Source organism: Bidens hawaiensis, unplaced genomic scaffold (assembly GCF_021521415.1).
Source record: "Bidens hawaiensis isolate Kalapana, Puna unplaced genomic scaffold, B.hawaiensis_p1.1 tig00018484_1, whole genome shotgun sequence".
NCBI lineage: Eukaryota > Viridiplantae > Streptophyta > Magnoliopsida > Asterales > Asteraceae > Bidens > Bidens hawaiensis.
In genome coordinates, this window is record NW_027492792.1 from 157,151 (window position 1) to 177,368 (window position 20,218).

At 33.5% G+C, this 20,218-nt stretch overlaps 1 protein-coding gene across 1 annotated transcript; it reads left to right on the top strand.

The window, feature by feature from the left end:
* Positions 1–12,160: 12,160 nt before the first annotated feature.
* LOC143556198 (protein kinase PINOID 2-like) lies at positions 12,161–14,853 on the top strand. Its single transcript, XM_077045592.1, has 2 exons — positions 12,161–12,708; positions 13,866–14,853. The coding sequence occupies exons 1-2, from the start codon at positions 12,161–12,163 to the stop codon at positions 14,749–14,751; spliced, it is 1,434 nt and encodes a 477-aa protein (XP_076901707.1). The 3' UTR covers positions 14,752–14,853.
* Positions 14,854–20,218: the final 5,365 nt, after the last annotated feature.

A 20,218-nucleotide genomic window follows, 5' to 3' on the forward strand; every position in this document is an offset into this window, starting at 1 on the left:
TTTCGGCCTTACTAAGATGATCAGCAGATTAGGTAGGGACGGCCACCCTCTCCGCCCCTCCCTAGGACCGTCAACAAGCCTAAACGATTTTTCTTATGTCAAGTTTGAGCTCGATAAATAAACAAACTTTATTTAAGTCATAGTCAGAAAACACTTGTTGGTTTGTTTACCATGAAGAAGACGAGTTACAAATATGTCTTATGAACAATTGGACTTAATAAATGTACATCTTGCATATAGGGTATATTCCAATTATGCACACCTGGATAGTTGTATGTACACACACCTGTTGCATGCATGCTACGTGCCAAGTGATTGATTGTGTGCCCAAATATAACATACGTGCAACTAAAATGTACCATGTAATGTTGTCTTTGATTTTTTTATTTTTATTTTTGTGACATGGCTAATGGTTAATAAAGTTTACATTGCCGGTTTCAAGTTTTAAGCCACGTTAGTGTCGCCGATTGATTATTTGCCTAAATATTCAAACTCATTAATTATAAAAATTTTACTTAAAATGTTTTAGTAAAATAATTTTTTTAAATATAAAAAAGTTTAAAAATTGCTAACAAACATTATAAATGGGCCAATAATGACCCATATATAGATTATTTAAAAAAATGTTCAAATAATTCATATAATTGTCCAATAAACCCAACTCAATTAACATTCTTAAACATAATACGTAAGTGAAAATTATATTAAAAAACAAAAACAACATCTATCGCCTTAGTGACTAATAAATTATGTTTCTATCAACCAGACGACTATTGCCTTTGCCAGTTTGCCTCAAGGCTTTAATCATCGCCTTACCTGCCGCACTTCAATTAGCTGACAACAACAGTCGGTCGACTGCCTCTTTCTTTGATGAATCTCAGTTGATCCAGACCTCACAACAAATCTTTCTTTGATTTTGCGTAATTAAATGGGTGACAACTATATATATAGGATCAGGATCATGTGAGAACTATTTGAAAATTGAGAACCATGAGAACCATTTTGGACCATAAAAAACCTAGAAATAAAAAATATCATAAAAAAACAAAAGGTAAAAAAAAAACAAAATTCTTATCCCGGTTTCATAAAAAAAGTTCTCGGTTTAGCTAAATTATACATATATACGAAAGCAACCTCTCTATGTTTACATCTTACCCTCCTCAGACCCTTCCATAGCTTTGCTATTGGTGGAATATACTGAGTACGATGATGTTGATGATGTACATATATATACACACATGTTTTTTATACACATGTATAATTTAAGGAAAATAATAAGGCACATATGCGTACATTACGTAACTAGAGATTAAATAAAATTATACAAATGTGTATAGGTATAATACGATTTTTTTTATGAAACCAGAAAGAAATATAAGAATTTTGGTTTTTTTACTTTTTAAAAAAAAAATCTTTATTTTATAAGTTTTTAAATATCTTTTTAGAGGTTTTTTTAATGGTCCAAAAAGGTTTCTCAAAGTTCTCAATTTACAAAGGGTTCTCTTAAGATCCTTATCTTACATATATACATATATATGATGTGTGTATTTGTTATATTGAATATGAGTTCTTTTTTTGAGTCGCGATTGAAGATGTTATGAATCATTTCCAAAGCATGAATATGGGTAGGAAGCAATTATAATATGTATTATCTTTTTTATTAGAGTTAAGTGTCATTTTAGTACATGTGGTTTGTCCATTTACGCAACTTTAGTACTGTTTTTTAATTAATTGTAAATGGCTACCTCACTTTTCTAAAACTTGCAATTTTAGTATTTTATTCTAGCCCCATCTATTTTGTCCGTTAAATCAGGGGCAAATTAATAATTTCGATTATTTTGTTTATTTTCTCTTTTGAGCTAAATGCTATTTTCATACCTATGGTTTGTTCAATTACGCAACTTTGGTACATTCTTTTTGAATTTATTGCAACTGAATACTTTGATTAGTTTTTGATAGATAGGCAAACCAAGAGAGACATTACATAATACAATTAATCTACAAGTTCAGTTGATGTTATTCAAGTTTTTGCCCATGTGATTCGTCAACCGTCGTTCATCTACAAGTTCAGTTGATGTTATACTAAGAGGTGCAAAGTTGTGTGATTGGAATCAATGTGTTAAAGAGCAACTGTTATAACACCCGAACTTTTGAAAAAAAAAATCAATGCACATAAAGAAAATGCAAAAAAAATGGCTAAGATGAACTCGGATCTTGAGCTACTAGAAGTAAATTGGCAATTAAGAACAAAAGGCTAAAAAATATGTTATACATTTCATGGGTGTTTTTCATCTTCTATCATGTATGTAATGTCTCTCTTGATTTGTCTATCTATTCAAAACTAATCAAAGTATCTAGTTGCAATAAATTCAAAAAATGGTACTAAAGTTGTTTAATTGAACAAACCAAAGGTATGAACATGACAATTATCTCAAAAGAGAAAATTAATAAAATAATCAAAATTACTAATTTACCCACGTTTCGATGTAAATTTTACCCGAACTTCTGTTTTCACTTAACGAGGCTAGCATCGACTGTCAAGCTTTTGTATTAACTTAACGGGGTCATTAGAGACTCGAGGGGTGGTTAAGGATGTGATTCCCTCGTTCTAGTCTTCTTTTACTCGTAGCGGTATCCATTTGTTCGTTTGGGGTTTCATTTGTTCGTTTGAATACTATTGCTTCTGTTTTCACTAAACGAGGCTGACAGTGACTGTCAGGCTTTTGTTTTTCACTGAACGGGACATTCAGGGCTCGTGTGATGATTAAGGAGGTGAATCCCTCATTCTAGTCGTATTTTACTCGTTGCGGTCTCCATTTGTTCGTTTGGGGTTTCATTTGTTCGTTTGAATACTATTGCTTCTGTTTTCACTGAGCGAGCCTGACAGTGACTGTCAGGCTTTTGTTTTTCACTGAACGGGACATTCAAGGATCGTGTGATGATTAAGGAGGTGATTCCCTCATTCTAGTCTTATTTTACTCGTTGTGATCTCCATTTGTTCGTTTGGGGTTTCATTTGTTCGTTTGAATACTATTGCTTCTGTTTTCACTGAACGAGGCTAACAGTGACTGTCAGGCTTTTGTTTTTCACTGAACGGGACATTCAGGGATCGTGTGATGATTAAGGAGGTGATTCCCTCATTCTAGTCTTATTTCACTTGTTGTGGTCTCCATTTGTTCGTTTGGGGTTTCATTTGTTCGTTTGAATACTATTGCTTACGTTTTCACTGAACGAGGCGGACAGTGACCGGCAGGCTTTTGTTTTTCACTAAACGGGACATCCAAGGACTCGTGGGATGATTAAGGAGGTGATTCCCTCATTCTAATCTTCTTTTAATCGGTGAGGTCTCCATTTGTTCATTTGGGCTTTCATTTGTTCGTTTAAAAAGTGTCGTTTTTGTTTTCACTGAACGGGCCTAGCATCGACTAGTGGGATTTTGTTGTCGATGAGTGGGGCTTGCAGCGACTGGTGGGATTTTGTTGTCGATGAATGGGGCTATCAGGAATTCATGGGATGATTATGAACGTGAAGATGGAACCAAAGAAGCAAGACTTATAGTGATAACAAAAACAAGATACCTATCAACGCATTGTCTAATTTTATGAACCACTTTGAGCCAAGAACTATAAAGAACCGCATAAAAAGCTCTTTTTTAGTTAGGCGATCATCGGGTCACAAAATTGCAATTTTAGTTTTTTTTTCTAACCCCGTCTATTTTCAGTTAGAAAGAATGATATTTACAAAACAAAAACAATATGTTGTTTTGGAGTCGAGATCATGCACAAATATGAAGTGTAAAGAGAGAATGAGAGAATCACGGTGTGCCGGAGTGGCATGTTGGTAATTATCGTAATTACGTTACAACGTTTTTGAACTAGTGTAATTATAGTTACACTACAATTTACAAGTAGCGTCATTTTATTACGCCACTTATAGCGCTAGTTGGAAAATATTTTGTAGTGCAATCACGTTATTTGCATGATTACGAAAATGGAGAGGCCCAGAATTGTTAAAAAAATTATATATATTTTATATTGAATTTTGTTTTAAAACATAAATTTTCAAAATGGATCATTGGTGCAATGGAAGAAGTGGTAGTGTATGAAATTAAAGGTCATTGGTTCAATCCCGTTAGCGGTGTATTTATTTTTATGTAAAAAACTTTGTTGTTGTTGGAGCTTTGAAAATGCAACCAAATTGGTAAAATTGTCAAATTATTTAGCACATTGAAAATGCGACCAAATTGGTAAAAATGTGATTTCAAATGCCCTTTTATGTTGTTTCGAGCCCCAAAATTTTAAGAGATTCTTGGAGAAGGCCTACTTCCGGTCGGTCACCGATGACCATCAATGAGAGAATTTATCTTTTTTGCAATACCAACCTTGTTTATAGGTAATCTTCGAGTTATTTAACTCTTGAATCAAATTTGTTTTTACTACACGCAGCTATGTGAAAGAAAAACACTCACTAAGCTATACAAATGAATCCGAAACCTTAGCCTTAACCCGTCATGTACTCAGTACTCACGTTGAACTTAAACTGACCCGTTTGCAGCCTGATCAAAACCGAAGAGAATCCTTACACGCCAATAGAGAAGAGCTTCCATGAAACCGTTATCCAGGCACCAACGCATTTAGTCATCTGCTGCAAGAAATTTAAAGCAATAAAACATATCTTACCTCACAGAATTAACAAAAATGTAAAGTTTGACTTTTATGGTCAAACAGGCTAGTTTGAAATTAAAGATAATATTATGATCCATATTGATAGTTTAAATGTAACATTTTACTTGTTTATAACATTTGTAAAGAAGCTTCATGCAAGATTCAGTTTCTTGGTATTCTAAAGAATCCAAATGAATTTTGAAAAATAAAAATTGACCAGTTGACCACAAAAGTCAACATACATGTAACTTCAAGTCTTCAACCAATCTTTCATACATACCTTTAGCTTGTTGAATAAATCCATTCCCCAAACAGTTAAGACATCTTTGAATCCTAAAATCAAAACAACAATTTAACCGTCAACTATCCGCTTTAATTTGCATTTTTTTCTTTTTTATATATATATTATAATCATTTCGTCACGAAAAAGACAGTTAAAAAAATTTTCAATCCAAATCAAAATTTAGCATAACTTCAGTAAAATTTGAAGGTTAACAACTATTCATTTGACTCTAGTCAAAAGTCAATAAGAGTCATAGGTACACGTATTAATTAGGGGCGTAAACATGCCTAGCCGAGCCCGAGTTCGACTAGGCTCGAGCTCAGCCCGTGTGTTGTTTTTTCAAGCTCGGGCTATTCTCTGTTTTTATTACTTAATGTATATACATTTGTAATTATTTTTTTAATTTAAGAAAAATCTTAAACGAGCGCTAAGCTCGGCTGTGCAGAAACTTAGAAATACACAACACTCAAGCTCGACGAGCCTAAACGAGCTTCCCATACAAGGCTCAAGCTCAGGCTCAATAACTAAATGAGCTTTATTAGAGGCTTGGGCTCGGGTAGAGCTCGAGAAAGATCGGCTTGTTTCAAGCGTTTTATCGATCCGAGCTCGAGTAGCTCTTGAACAGCTCGACTCATTTGCACGCCTAACATTAACAATTTCACCGTCAACTATCCACTTTAATTTACATTTTTTCTCTTTTTTTATATGATAATAATTTCGTCCCGATAAAGACAGTCCAAAATTTTTCATTCCAAATCAAAATTTAACATAACTTTCATGTAATTTGAAGATTAACAACTATTCATTTGACTCTAATCAAAAGGCAATAAGAGTCATAGGTACACATATTAATTAGGGGTATAAACGAGCTGGGCCAAGCTTGAGCTCGACTAGGCTCGAGCTCGATCTTGGCTCGTTTTGAGCACTTTTTCTAAAGCTTGAGCTCGGCTCGTTTGACTCACAAGAGCTCAACCTCGGCTTGTTTCGAGCTCTTTTTCTAGAGCTCAAGCTCGGCTAGTGAGTTGTTTTTTCAAGCTCTGGCTCGGCTGATTTATTTATTTATTAATTAACTTATATTCGTTTGTAATTATTTTATATATTTCAAGAAGAAACCTTAAACGAGCCTAAGATTGGCTCGAGCTCGGTTGTGCCGTGTGAAACTAATACACAAGGCTCAATGAGCCTAAACCAGCTTCCCATAACTAAATGAGCTTTATTTGAGGCTCGAGCTCTAAGAAACTAGACCTTTTTATTGATCCAAGCTCCAAGAGCTCACGAGCAGCTTGACTCGTTTGCACGCCTAATATTAACGGAGTTTTTGTTTCTCGAAGATGGAAATGAATATACCTATGTCCATCACAAGTAGGGCAAAGGCATGGATTAATGAACACAGGATCATACAATGGAGACCACTCTATTGTAGCATTGCCTTTGCATAATTTACACATGTAAAATCCTGTTGATTTGCATGCATCACATGATCTTGCATTCTTTTTCACCATAGATGATGATGATCTAATTTGTTTCTGCACCAAAATAATAATAAAATCATTCGCAGCACAAGTAATTAGCGGAAAGGTACAACCCAAATTCTTCGTAAAAATTAGGGCTGTCATTTTTACCCGAACCCTATCTAAAGCCAAACTTAAATGGGTCGGTTATTAGGTAACTTTTTCTCTGCAAAAAACCTGAACAACCCCACCCGAAAACCCCCCGAACATTAGTCATTTTTTAAGATGTGTTTTGGTTTGGAGTTTTTTGGTATTTGGAATATTAAGTTTTGAATTTAAAGTTTGTTTTGGGACTTTTGAGCATTATCATATCATATTGTCAAATGATGTCTAAATTTTGAAGATTATTTTTTTAGTAGCATGATGAATTTCCTTTTTGTGGGGAAAAAACCTTTTTTTTTTTCATTTTACATTTAAACCTGACAAGCAAACAACCCAAACCCAAGTGACTCGAACTGAATAAATGGGTTGGTTATCGGTCACTTGTTCCTAGCAAAAAATATGATAACTTTTTTAGTAGCATGATGAATTTCCTTGATATTTTGTCGGAAATTTTTTTTTCATTTTGCATCTAAACCTGAAAAGCGAACAACCCAAACCCAACTGACTCGAACCGAATAAATGGGTCGGTTATCGAGTCACTTGTTCCAAGCAAAAAATCTGAACAACCCGACCCAAAAACCAACAAAAAACCACTCTTAGTAAAAATCAACAAGCCGAACCCGACAAGCCCGAATTTTGATGATATTTTGTGAAAAAAAGAAAAAAAAAACATTTTACACCTAAATGTTCCTAGCAAAAAATCCGAACAACCCAACCCAAAAACCAAAAAAAAAACACTCTTAGTAAAAATCAACAAGCCGAACCCGACAACTCCGAATTTTGATGATATTTTGTGAAAAAAAGAAAAAAAAAACCACTTTACACCTAAATCCGAAAACCGAACTAACCCGGCCCGAATAACCCGAACTTTAAATGGTCCATTATCGGGTCACTTTTTCCTAGCAAAAAACCTGAAAAACCCAAAACCGAAAAGCCCGAAAGAAAAAAATTGGGTCTTTCTTGTTAATTTCCCCAATTGAATCTTTAAAAAGTGAAATTAAGCAATCAAGTAACAAGAATTCGTGCTAATTACCCTTTTGTGCAGAGTGATTAATGTGGATGAAATTGCAGTGATGGAGAAGATGCCACCTATGGTTATAGCTGCCCCTTTGGCTAACGTACGCAGCAGCGGTGATATATTTACATTACCGCCGCCGCCGTCGGCAGCTGAAGCCATTACCGTGAGGTTTCTCAATTGGGGTTTATCTTTTGACGCCAATTTTTTTTTTTTTTCTAATTTGAGATTTTCGTTCTGTACCTAATAGACTATGCTGTCTTAACTGGACCCATCAATTTTATAGTTTGGCTTGGACATTCTCCCGAGAAATCATATCGTTGACTGTCACTTGAAAGTCGTTGAGCCACCATAAAAGTTAACCTTTCTAGCGTAACATACCGTGGGACGAAACCCGAAAAACTCGAGATTCTAACTGACAACCTTACAAAAGGCCTAGCTCAAAAAGTGGTTTTACGACTTTATCGTCATACATATTTAGTTAAAAACAGGTATTTTTGTTTCAAGCAATAGATTAAAAGTGTTTTCTTTTTCATTCAAGAAAAAGAAATCAAACTTAGAAAACAAATCAGGTGACGTTCCATCCAAGTCGCCGAAACATGTAGGGCGCGAGGGGCGTCAAAGGGCGAAGGCACCATGGGTTTGATGGGTGTGAGGGGCCGGTCTATTTTCTAACCAATCGCCTCTTAACTTATAATTTTTATTCAAAAAAATTATACTTTTAGTTAAAGCGTTACGTGTTTTTTGAAAGAAACACTAGTAACAGCTCCCATGCCAACGTAACAGTGATTGTCATTCACTTTTACACTTTTAAGTTAAACAAGTACATGTAATGTAACAAGAATGTTCAGCCTCTAATCTTTATTATCACTAGTTACTAATTTTTGACTTTGTTGGTCAAACTAGTTATCTAGAAATTAACATTTTGACAAAATATTCAAGTAAAAGAATAAAATAAATATTTTTTCAGGATAAGTTAAAATGAAAAAATGTAAAGAGAATTAAAGAAAGTGAAGCCCATAATTAAATGCCCCCTCTGCTACAGGTCCATGCACAGTACCATGCACTTTACAACTTATGTTATAGTATAGTTTATCTCAAATGTTTTGCAACAAGAAACCTACCAAAGATCTATCAAAGCTGTAAATATTTATCTTGTTTTTAGATCTCAAAACCTTTTATCACGTATAAAGTAGGGAAAAAAATCAAACCTTTAAAGATTTGTAGGTGTAAACATTTTACAGACAGATCTTGCAAAGATTAAACCTAGCTTTAAAGATCTTCTTTCTGGTCCCTAAATGTTTTTCAAATAGAGCCAAAAGTTAATATTATAACACGCAAATCACACATCAAACGTAGACATAAGAGTGCAACATTTGTGATAGTGTGTTAGTTTATTTCGGCTTTTGTAGCTTGAGAGAACAGGTTAGTCTTATGAGAGTTGTTTTACAAAAGCTTATTTATCTCATGCACATGCTTCCTATTTATAGGGAAGTATGGCATGAGACATACTCTATTATAACATAGCCCAATTAGCTTTATGTACAAGTGGCCTTTGGCCCAATACAACATAAACAAAGACAGGCCCAAACTAAGTACAATATAAAAGACTAATTAATATACAAAACGAGGCCCAACACATTGGTTATGGATAAGACCAGAAGTGGACTTCAGTCTTCTGAGCAATCCATTGCAAGTGAGCTCATGAATAGTTTCCAACCACTCATGCAACAAAATACAAATTTGTAAGCTTTTTTTCATATACAAAGTACAAACAATATCAATTGGTATGAGATGCCAAGGTTTACGAATACCAACCTTTAAGTAGTTAAGTTTTGTGTGGCAACTTTTAGGTATCGATCGGAGCAACACATAACGGAATAACTCTCTCTCTCTCTCTCTCTCTCACACACACACACACAACTAGACAAGTGAATTTTAAGTGTTTTAGTCAAGGTGGCCTACGTTAACATGCTGCAATGAGGGTTTCTTTATATGTTCTATACAAATATTAAAATACAATGATACGGTGTGTGTGTGTGTGTAAAGATACAATTGGCTTAAATGACTTATAGGGACCATGAAAAGTTGAAAACATAAACAAGTCTTTCCTCCTCAAGAAAATGCGTCGCTCCCATTTGTCTTCTAAATGTCAACCAAATTAAACCCAAAAGGCCTTCACAAACCTAACAGCAAACGCCCTACAAAGAAAGTACGAAAAGATCCTAAACTATCCTCTTATTGATCAAGTTAAAAAAACACACACACACAACATATAGATCACTATTCACTAAATGTTGTTTGTTGAGACAATTAGGTAGGTGCAAAGATATGCTAGTTGGTAAGGATATGATGTAGAATATTGATTCCTAAATGTTGAGGTTGATGGTGGTGGGGTTGTGAGGCCAGAATGTATGGGACATATATGTTATGGAGGATTGAAGGTCCCCATAAAAATGCCACTTTGAAGCACGACATTTTCTGGTACGTGTGTGTTGTTAACTGAAGAAGATGCAGCTCAAAAGTGGGAAAGGATAAGATTTTGTAGTGTCATATATACAAAGTGAACCAAACAAACAAACAAATCAAAGAATATCACATAAGATGACATATATCCTGTCAATGCTAAAAAGAGAAGATTTTTGTGTTCATTTGGTTGTTTTCTTTTGTGTGTCACAATATCCCTCCATCACAAACCAAATTCTTCTTCTCTTCTACCATTTTCTCAAATCACAAGGTTTTGTTTTGTGTTTTATTCAGATTTATTATGTGAAATCATTAAGGGTCGTTTAGTCATTTTATGTCCACTTAACTGGAAAAACTAGCGTCCGTCCATTTTAGAAAAATCCATGTGCAGACGGTTACAAACTATTGAAAACCATAGACGTAATTTCTCGAAGATAGGGATCAAACTTGCAATATGAACATACCACAGGAACAATCCGTATAATTAACTCCGTAAAATATTTAACTACACTTACATCAATTTTATACTTTAAAACTTTTTAACATCTTTAAAGTATATATATATAAGCTTTCCTTATAATTTATAACATATTAATAAATTCAATATTGATGTGGGTAAACCACTATAAAATTGTTTCGGGTAATCAGTCTCGTATTATATAATAAGATACACGTAGCATATCCATAAGAAGATTAAAGTCCATGCTTGTCTTTGGAAATGGTCGCGGGGTGGGAATGTGGTATTGGGGTATGTTCAGTACCGACATGATCATCACCCTGCGCTTTTGGTACCAAGTCAAAACCTTCCCGATCGACATATATGCATATACTAGAGTCTAGAGACATCATATATATGCATATATGAAGTAAAACAATTATATAAAAATTAATATGTTGCACGGCAAATCCGTGGGCATGAGCATCTTTGTTTCTTACAGCTTGATATCTCTTGCAATTATGGCTAACTATATAAAAATGATCAAAAGCACACTCTCCTTTATATCCACCGTTGGAAAGAGGTGCCTTTTTCACTTTTGCAAGGGTACGTTTGACCATCTTCAAACGGTGGAAAATAATATATTTACATAATTATTAAATATTAATAAATTATTAATTGACTACCTCAATTGCATCTAAATCCATTCCATACTTTGAAACTTAACTATGGAATCCCATGTACTTGCATGTAGTGATTACCATTAGGGATATATTGAAAATTTGAAATGGTTTGAAAGAGTTAAATAATTGTCTTATGTATTGGCAATCATGTTGAGGGTTTGATTCAGTTGGTTTTAACAAAAGTTTTTGATCAATCACTAACAGTGGTTTTGAAAAAGAGAAACTGAACCGGTCGGGTTGGGTGAGACGACTGGTTTTCATAGTTTACAGTTTGATGGTTCAGTTATGGTGATTTTAGACAAAAGAAAATTATTTTAAAAAAATAATTTTTTTATTAAATTTAAAAAACGTAAGGTTTGTTAATGAATATTTCGAAAATAAAAATTTAGTAATAATAATAATTGTTAACAAACAGCTGATCCAAGCTTCAAAACATACAGCGTCCAACCTTTAGACTATTCACTGTGGAGACTGGAGAGGCTTCGTCGCCCCTCCACGTCATCACCACGTAGAAAATGGGGTTTTCAAACCTCTTTTCATAACGCACCGCTACGATTTAAACCCCTTTTACCATGTTATATATATGTGTATCTTCACCATACCGTCCCAACCCAAGCCGCTCCTTTTCGATCCGCCCATAACAAAGGGTCTTAAAAGCGGAGTATATGCATTCCAAACCAATTAAAAAGGTGACTTTCTTTGCTTGACAAATAAGTTAATAAGTTATGGTGGTGAAAGTTAAAGTATTTAGTAGGTAACAATTAAAATGTTGTTGGTAATGTGTTTTCTTTCTATCAAAACTTTGAATATATTTGAATATTCATATACTGGTAGTAGATTTGGAGCCACTAAATAAACAAATAAACATAATGTAATAACAAAAAATACTTTCTCATTAAAAGCCTGTCTCCCCACATACACATTATACATATATAAAAAACCACGGAAAACAAATTATAATCTCCCATTCCTTATTTCTCTCTTCCATCACCCCATGATCATGCCAACCATAACAAGAGATGATCAATCCGACTACGACAGCTGCTCGTCCATCACCATGCCAGACTCCAGCAGGAGCTGGACGAGCAACGCTAGTGTCAGCAGTCGCCGGATATCAGTATTCAGCGACTGCTCTAACAAACCACACAAGGCAAACCAAGCTGCATGGGAGGCCATAAATCGTCTACGTAGTGAAAAAGGTGGCCATGTAAGTCTAGACCATTTCAAGATATTGAAACGGGTCGAGTCAGGCGACATAGGGAACGTGTACTTGTGTCAAATCCGGAATCCAGTGGCAGGTTTGCCGAATAACTTGTATGCGATAAAAGTGGTGGATAGGGAGGCGTTGGCTATTAGGAAAAAGTTGCAAAGAGCGGAGATGGAGAAGGAGATCTTGTCAGGTTTGGATCACCCGTTTTTACCGACGCTTTATGCCGAGTTTGATGCTTCACATTATTCGTGTTTGGTTATGGAGTTTTGTCCCGGTGGTGACTTGCATGCTGCCCGGCAAAGGCAGCCGGCAAAACGTTTTAGGATTTCATCAGCCAAGTAAGTAAACATATTATTATTATTATTATTATTATTATTATTATTATTATTATTATTTGCTTAGAAGGTTTGTAATTAATAAAAGAGTGTTTAGTCCAATAATTTCAAATTTGCGATTTTCGTCCATGTGGTTTCATTTCACTTTCAGTTAAACCCGAATTCACTAATCTCGTTAAGTCTGGTCGTTAAACTTATCAGCGTGTTCTTCACGTGAGGGGCAGTTTTGTCCCTTTTTCCCAAAATACACCCCAGCTCCTCACGTGAGGGGCTTGCGAATTAGAACTGGGGTTTATTTGGGGAAAAAAAATAACAAACTGCCCCTCAGGTGTAGGACACGCTGATGGGTTTAACGACCAGACCTAACGGGGTTAGTGAATTCGGGTTTAATTGCAAGTGAAATGAAAACACAACGACGAAAATCACAAATTTGAAACAATTGAACTAAAACCGTAAATTTAGACAAAACACATGGACGAGACCACAGTTTACTCTTAATAAAATTTGTAGTTTGCGTTCGACAGGAATGATTGTGGTTTACAGTATTTTAATATGTTAGATGATGATTTAGGATTTTAGGCCGAAAATGATATAACAAAGCAACATTTATAAAGGATATATATAAACTTGTATAATATTAAATTTATTGAATAAAATAACATGAAATTATGCTTTTATTAAATATATGTCCATTGTATTGTTCTTTAATTTTGTCTTTATATATACCTTAAAGTCTTATAATCAGAATTCTTAAATAAGAGAAATAGTATAAGTATCGTAAAAGTAAAATGATTATATGGCTGATAGTACAAATTGTATAAGCTTGTAGAAGTATTTATGAATGCAAAATAAACAGTGTTTTTTTTTATTATCTATATTAGTGTGAAAAAAAAAAGAAAGAAAAATTCTGTTGGATTTTATTTTATATACTGTAAATCAGCTTCGTATTTTACGAGGGATCTATGGTTGAATTATTATGATTACGATATTTTTAAATAAAATTGTTTATATTCTGTAATGCATATAAAATGTTTCTTATATATGCGAAGAAACTACGTCTACGTTACTGTAGACAATACAATTTATTAATTTTATAAAATAGTTTTAGTTTTTATGTTGAGTTATTTTGCTAACATATATATGTTTTCTAATCATTTTAGGTTTTATGCTGCGGAAACGTTGGTAGCCCTAGAGTATCTTCACATGATGGGCATAGTTTATCGAGATCTTAAGCCCGAAAACGTGCTTGTTAGAGAAGATGGTCATATAATGCTCTCAGATTTTGATCTGTCATTAAAATGCGACGTTGTCCCTAAACTTGTTCAGTCTAAACCTGACGCATCTAGACAACTTGACCACGACGATAATAGTGACCATGACCATAACCTAAAATGTTCAACACCCTCTTGTGTTACCCCAATACAACCTGTCCTAACGTCATGTTTCTCATTACGAAGAACCAAATGCACCCCTCCAACCACCATAATCACTGAAACAATCAGGTTTCAAGAATACAACACTGAGTTAGTGGCTGAACCCCTAAACGCAAGATCAAAGTCATTCGTGAGAACCCACGAGTATTTGGCCCCCGAAGTGATCTCAGGCCAAGGTCACGGGAGTGCTGTCGATTGGTGGACCCTAGGGGTTTTCTTGTACGAATTATTATATGGGATCACACCCTTTAAGGGTGAGAACAATGAGAAGACACTCATCAACATATTGAAGCAACCACTAAGTTTTCCAGGAATTGGTGTGAGTACAAGTAAAGAATATGAAGAAATGGTGAAAGTGCAAGATCTTATTGCAAGACTACTAGTGAAGAACCCTAAAAAAAGAATTGGCAGCTTGAAGAGTTCCATAGAGATTAAAAAGCATGAGTTCTTTAAGGGTGTTAATTGGGCATTGATTAGGTCAGTTAGGCCCCCAGAGGTCCCAAGTGAGATGATGAAGGTGAGAAATAGAGTAGTTGTGGTGCCCAAGCTCATGAGCAAGAAACAAAGAGATGCACCATTTCAAATCCCTACTCATCATTTTGACTACTTTTAGAATAAAGATATATGTATGTAAATAAAGATCAACTAATTCTAGGCTAGACTTGCTTTTTGGTTGTTAATTTTCGATTTTTACTTCGTTTAATGTTAATACATACATGAGAGTACAAATCGTTATAACAATGCTCTATCGCATGAAGGAAAATTAGATTTGATAAAAAGGATCTGGCCGGTGATTGCATTCGTTTAATCTTTAGTGATTGACTCGCAACTGTTTTTTTCGTTCACAAATAGAATGTTCTAGTGGGAAACTAGTAAACTAAAGGTTTTATTGAATCTATAGGAGCCCCGAGCCCTAAAAATACATTCCATTTATATGTTCATACCTTAGCATTATATATCTATGATTTAAAGACTATATTATAATTACGTATAGCTAGTTCAATTTTTTTACACAAGTAAACGCAGAGCTAGAAACTAGTTGTATCGATGTTGATTTATAAAAAAAACAAAAGAAAAGAAAAAAAATCATATGTTAAGTATTTAGTTTGAGAAAAAGTTAGATCATTGACATGTGATTAACAAATTACAAAGCACTTTTTGGAATATTTACTACTTGCAGTCATGGATTTCTTGCATATACTTTTTATTTAAATTCATATTATATGAGCAAATTGTAGCTGCAAAGTGTGGGGCAACTCATTATAGTTTTCTTTTTTTTCTCTCTCATGAATTCATGTGATCACCATTATTACTTACCTCCTCAATCATGAAAAAAAATTAAAATCTTAGAATTCAAAAAAAACATCTATAAAAGTGGTAGCCCAAATTTTCAAACTACCACCAATACGGTAATACCCAAGTGAATCTTTTTAAAACGGAATGTCAACTGTCTATTAATTTTAACACTCTAGTCATGGCTCATCCAAGAATACCATCAATGAAGAAACTCATCATTATAGGTAAACTAGCTTGAGTCATGTTTCAAACGTACGACAATAAAATTCAAGCCTTGAATATTACCCCTATGCCATTAGACCACAAGACTAACCGCATAAAATTATCAAACTGTATAAATCCTAAGCCGGCTGAACCATACCAATTTGTTTTCAAACTACTTGACTGCCAACTTTTAGCTTTCTTTAATTTATCAAGTAATTAAACATTAAATCAAATACTTAGTTCACAGTTTTAATTTAATTTGTACTACAAACTTATACACAACATAGATTTAAATTTAATTTAAAAAAATGATTATGAATATATATACTTTACTAGATTGTATGAGTCCAAAAAGACAGTAGTCAAAACAAAATAATGAAGCATCCAAGTGGAGGATGTTATGATTTCATCATTCAAAAAGACTCTTCATGAATTTTGGGTCACTTTGTCAGCTAACAGTTTGCATGCGGCACTCCCTTTTTTCATCCCTCTTCTCCTTTTTTTATTCTTTTTCTAAAAGAACAATGCTAATCCTTTTATTTTGGTTTGTCTTAAAAAAATATTTATTTATAAGACAATATTTCAAGTTTATCTTGTATCATTAATCATTATAATGTATCAAAATGTAATAGCCACACGTATTTAAAACTACGTGTCTTTTTTTCTATTGAACACTTGAAATGAAACGAGTGACAATCTTATTGATCTGATTTATAACATTTTCGATGGATATTATCAGCATGATATGCTGATAAGATTCAGATAATATTTCTTCCAAATTGATATGGTATTTGTTGGTACCATGAACAATCTATCGGTTACCTGTCGTAAAATTGAAAGATTAGATTTTCTAGATAAGTTCTATATATAAAGTTGTCGGAAAATATATTTGTTTGTGTCGGAATTCTCTATTATATTTACATTTTAGATGTTTCAGATTTTCACATTCTAATGTTTCTTGATATCATCTAAGACCAATGCTAAATACATATCATCTTGGTTCCTTTATACGGGATAGTGTACACATAGAGAGTGAAATAATAATTTAGTGTTTAACAATAGAAGATCGAACTTAAGCAAAGGTCAAGTTAATGGGATTTAATCTATTTTGCTTCTTCTCCCATTTTGAACAATTAGAACTACCTCGATACTCAAGTGAGCCTTTTTAAGACGAGATATCAACCGTTAACCGTTAATACTGATTTTGACACTTCAGACCTAACTTACTTTGAAACACAATTAAAGAGAAAACCCATTACTATAGGAAAACCCTATTGTGCAAGATTTCAAACCTGAGACTATAAGAACCATCACTCGCGTGTCAATGGATCTGAAGACACACATACATAGACATGCTCATACATTACAAACATAATGTATTCTTGTTGACTTGATTGTCAGTGACTGATCTCGGGACTCTCTCAAAACGAGTTGACTATAACAGTATATTTAAACTAGTTACATGATAAAATATAAGTTACACGAGTTGACTAATCACCAAAAGTTATCGTGAAATTTTCAGACAAAACAGTTAATTTTATTTTGGGTTTCATTGGATTCATCGGCAAAATTCGGAAAAAGTTAAAAGAAAATTTATTTTGTGAGGTCCGACGATATTCAAGTTTATATATTTACGTTGTCGTCTGTTTATTGGGATTTCATGTATCCATCAAACGGGTTTTGTTTCGGTGATACTTATATTTTTGTCGTGGTAACGCCATGTACTAAACGCCAAGATTACAACAATCACCAACCAATGACAAAAGTTTCATCATCTAGAATATTATTTTAGAAAACACATGAACAACGAATCTTCACTAAAACATTGAAAAAATGGACATGAAAATCACTTTTACCAAATGTATCGATGCAAGTAAACATGGTGCTAATTAAGCATTATGAGAAACCTGCAAGGATTTCATGAGATATTTTGGCATGAAATAGGCAAGAAAATGTGACACCATTGGCATGATATTTGCACCATTTCAAAGGAATATGACAAAACTTAAGACGAAATTTTGTTTCATACATTGATACATATCCAAAAAATCATTTTAAAAATATATCACAATATATTTCATTTGACTGCATGCAATCAAACTATTCCATATAACTAAATTCATATTAAACAAAGACTGATATATAGTATATTGTTTTTTTTTCTTTTTCTTTTTCTTTTTTTTTTTTTGCCAGCAATCAATACGCCTTTATCCCATTTGTTTTTGATACATTCAGTTTCCTAATCCCAGATGCTGTGGAGTTTCTAAATAAGGTTTAACTAGCTATCATTCATAACTGACACATATTTTAACTACATGTAACATAGCAATCATTGTCACGTCACCATAGCTAGATACGTGTGCCAATATCATATCGTTAAGACCAACCGTAACAACTTATATTCTTATTATAAAATTATAGAATTACCTTTATGAACACTATATTCTTATTGAAGATTGGAGCGTTTTTGGTCCATTATAAAAGCTCTTATTTTATTCTTTTGTTCTTGAATCTATGAAGGATTATAAAGTGATGTTCAAATCAATAATTCATCTTGATTAAGAAAGGGAACAAACTTAATTTAGTTGACTTGTATTGGAAATGCATAAGAACAATATTAGAGCACATCGCGAGAGATCGAAAAATTGTAGGGCATTTGTTTCAACAAATGTCAACTCTCTAATTAGGGAAGAATATGCAACTATACAAAGCCTTTTAATATGGACCAACGAAAGCAATCGTTACAAATCCATATTATAATAAATAAATAACTTTATCCGACACGCGTTGTTTTTCTATAAGATCAACTCTTATTTCTCCCGAACATTTGAGATCCTATATAATCTCTTTAAACTTACAAGCATTTCATGTTTATATGTCATAAAAGTTAAAAGCTCATTTGAGATCCTCCTGTAATTGCTCCAATTTGAAAAATGTATATACATTGTCTATATGACATTAAAAGAAAAAAAAAAGACTAATCAAACATTGCAAACAACACCAGGCACAATGTACAAAAAAATCTGTGTCACTTTCATTCACGTCTAAACGAACCTTTAAAAATGTGTTTATTTTGGTTCAAGCCTAAACAGGATGTTTTAGAAAAGCATTGCTTTCATTCAAGAAATAAATGAACAATTATTTCTATTCATTATCTACATATATTAGGATTATGTTCAAAAGCTAGCCTATAGATAAAGTCCTTGTTATTTAGGCACGTGGCGAAGTATAGTTTGTGGCCTGGGTCACCCCCACCCACCCTGGCGTGTTTTCGTTTAGGCTTTGCCATTGTTCATGTTCATTTATTATGGAAAAAAATGAGAATGGGTATGCCAGTTATGTATAAAATAAAAATGGGTAAAAATAGCATTTGGTTCTGGCTCCATGCATGCAAATTATTGAAGCATTATTGTGTCTTCGGATTCTTAGGGAATAAATTTGTATATATTGCTCCTGAATCAATGGATACTTTTAATTTCAATTTGTCATTAGCTTAATTATGGGTTAAAATGTGGCGGGAAATGCTTCAAGAATGGTGGTCCATAATTGGTTCTTTGGAGTTCTATCCAATCTGAGCATCAGTATTGTTTTTCTACAGTTAATATTCGTATTCTAGTATGGACCGAAGGTCACCAAATTATAGATGTCGCCATACATGTGTGTTCTTTGCTACAAACACACACACACACATATAGGTGAACAATGACGCAAGGTTAAATAAATACGCAACATATATATATACATATATATATATATAACCAATTAATTACATACAATAATAAACCATTGCGCGGTATATATGACTAATTACACATAATAATCATCTAGCTAACATATATAAATAATTATGCAACAAAGACTGCGAACTTATGATAATAATTGTGTAACCTATATATTTTTCAATTCCACATAGTATCTTTGAACATTAACAGTACGTTGTTTGTGTTTAAATATTTTCACACACAATCACAATTCACAAACACACATATATAAGGATGTAAACGAGTCGAGTCGAGTCAAGCTCGTCAGAGCTTGAGCTTTGTTCGGTTTACTTAACAGAGCTCGAACTCGAGCTCGTATAGAGCTCTATTATTAAATTCGTGCTCGACTCGTTTATTACTAAATTATATTTTTTTAGATATTTTTAAATTAATATCTTTATAGTTCTATTTTTATATATAACGTAATATATATTGTTTAATTATTTTATCTTAATTATATATATATATATATATATATATATATAATACTTTGATAAAAATTATATGAGCAAAAGGCTCATCTGGACTCGCAAGCTAGTTTGAGCTTGATATATGAAGTTTAGGCTTAAGATCATTCATCAAATGAGCCTCAATTCATAAGAGCTCAAACTTGTGCACGGGCTTGTTTAAGCTTGATATATTTGAATCGAATTTTTAGCTGCTCGGCCTCGAGTGCCTCACGATGGTGAGAAAAAGAGGGGGGGGGGGGAGGCGTGCATGCACAAACAAAAGATTTGTAAGGTTCCATAAACTTCATGTAAGAGGAGATTACACCCAACAAACTAACATTTTCAGAAAAGAAAGAAAAAACTAGAAGAC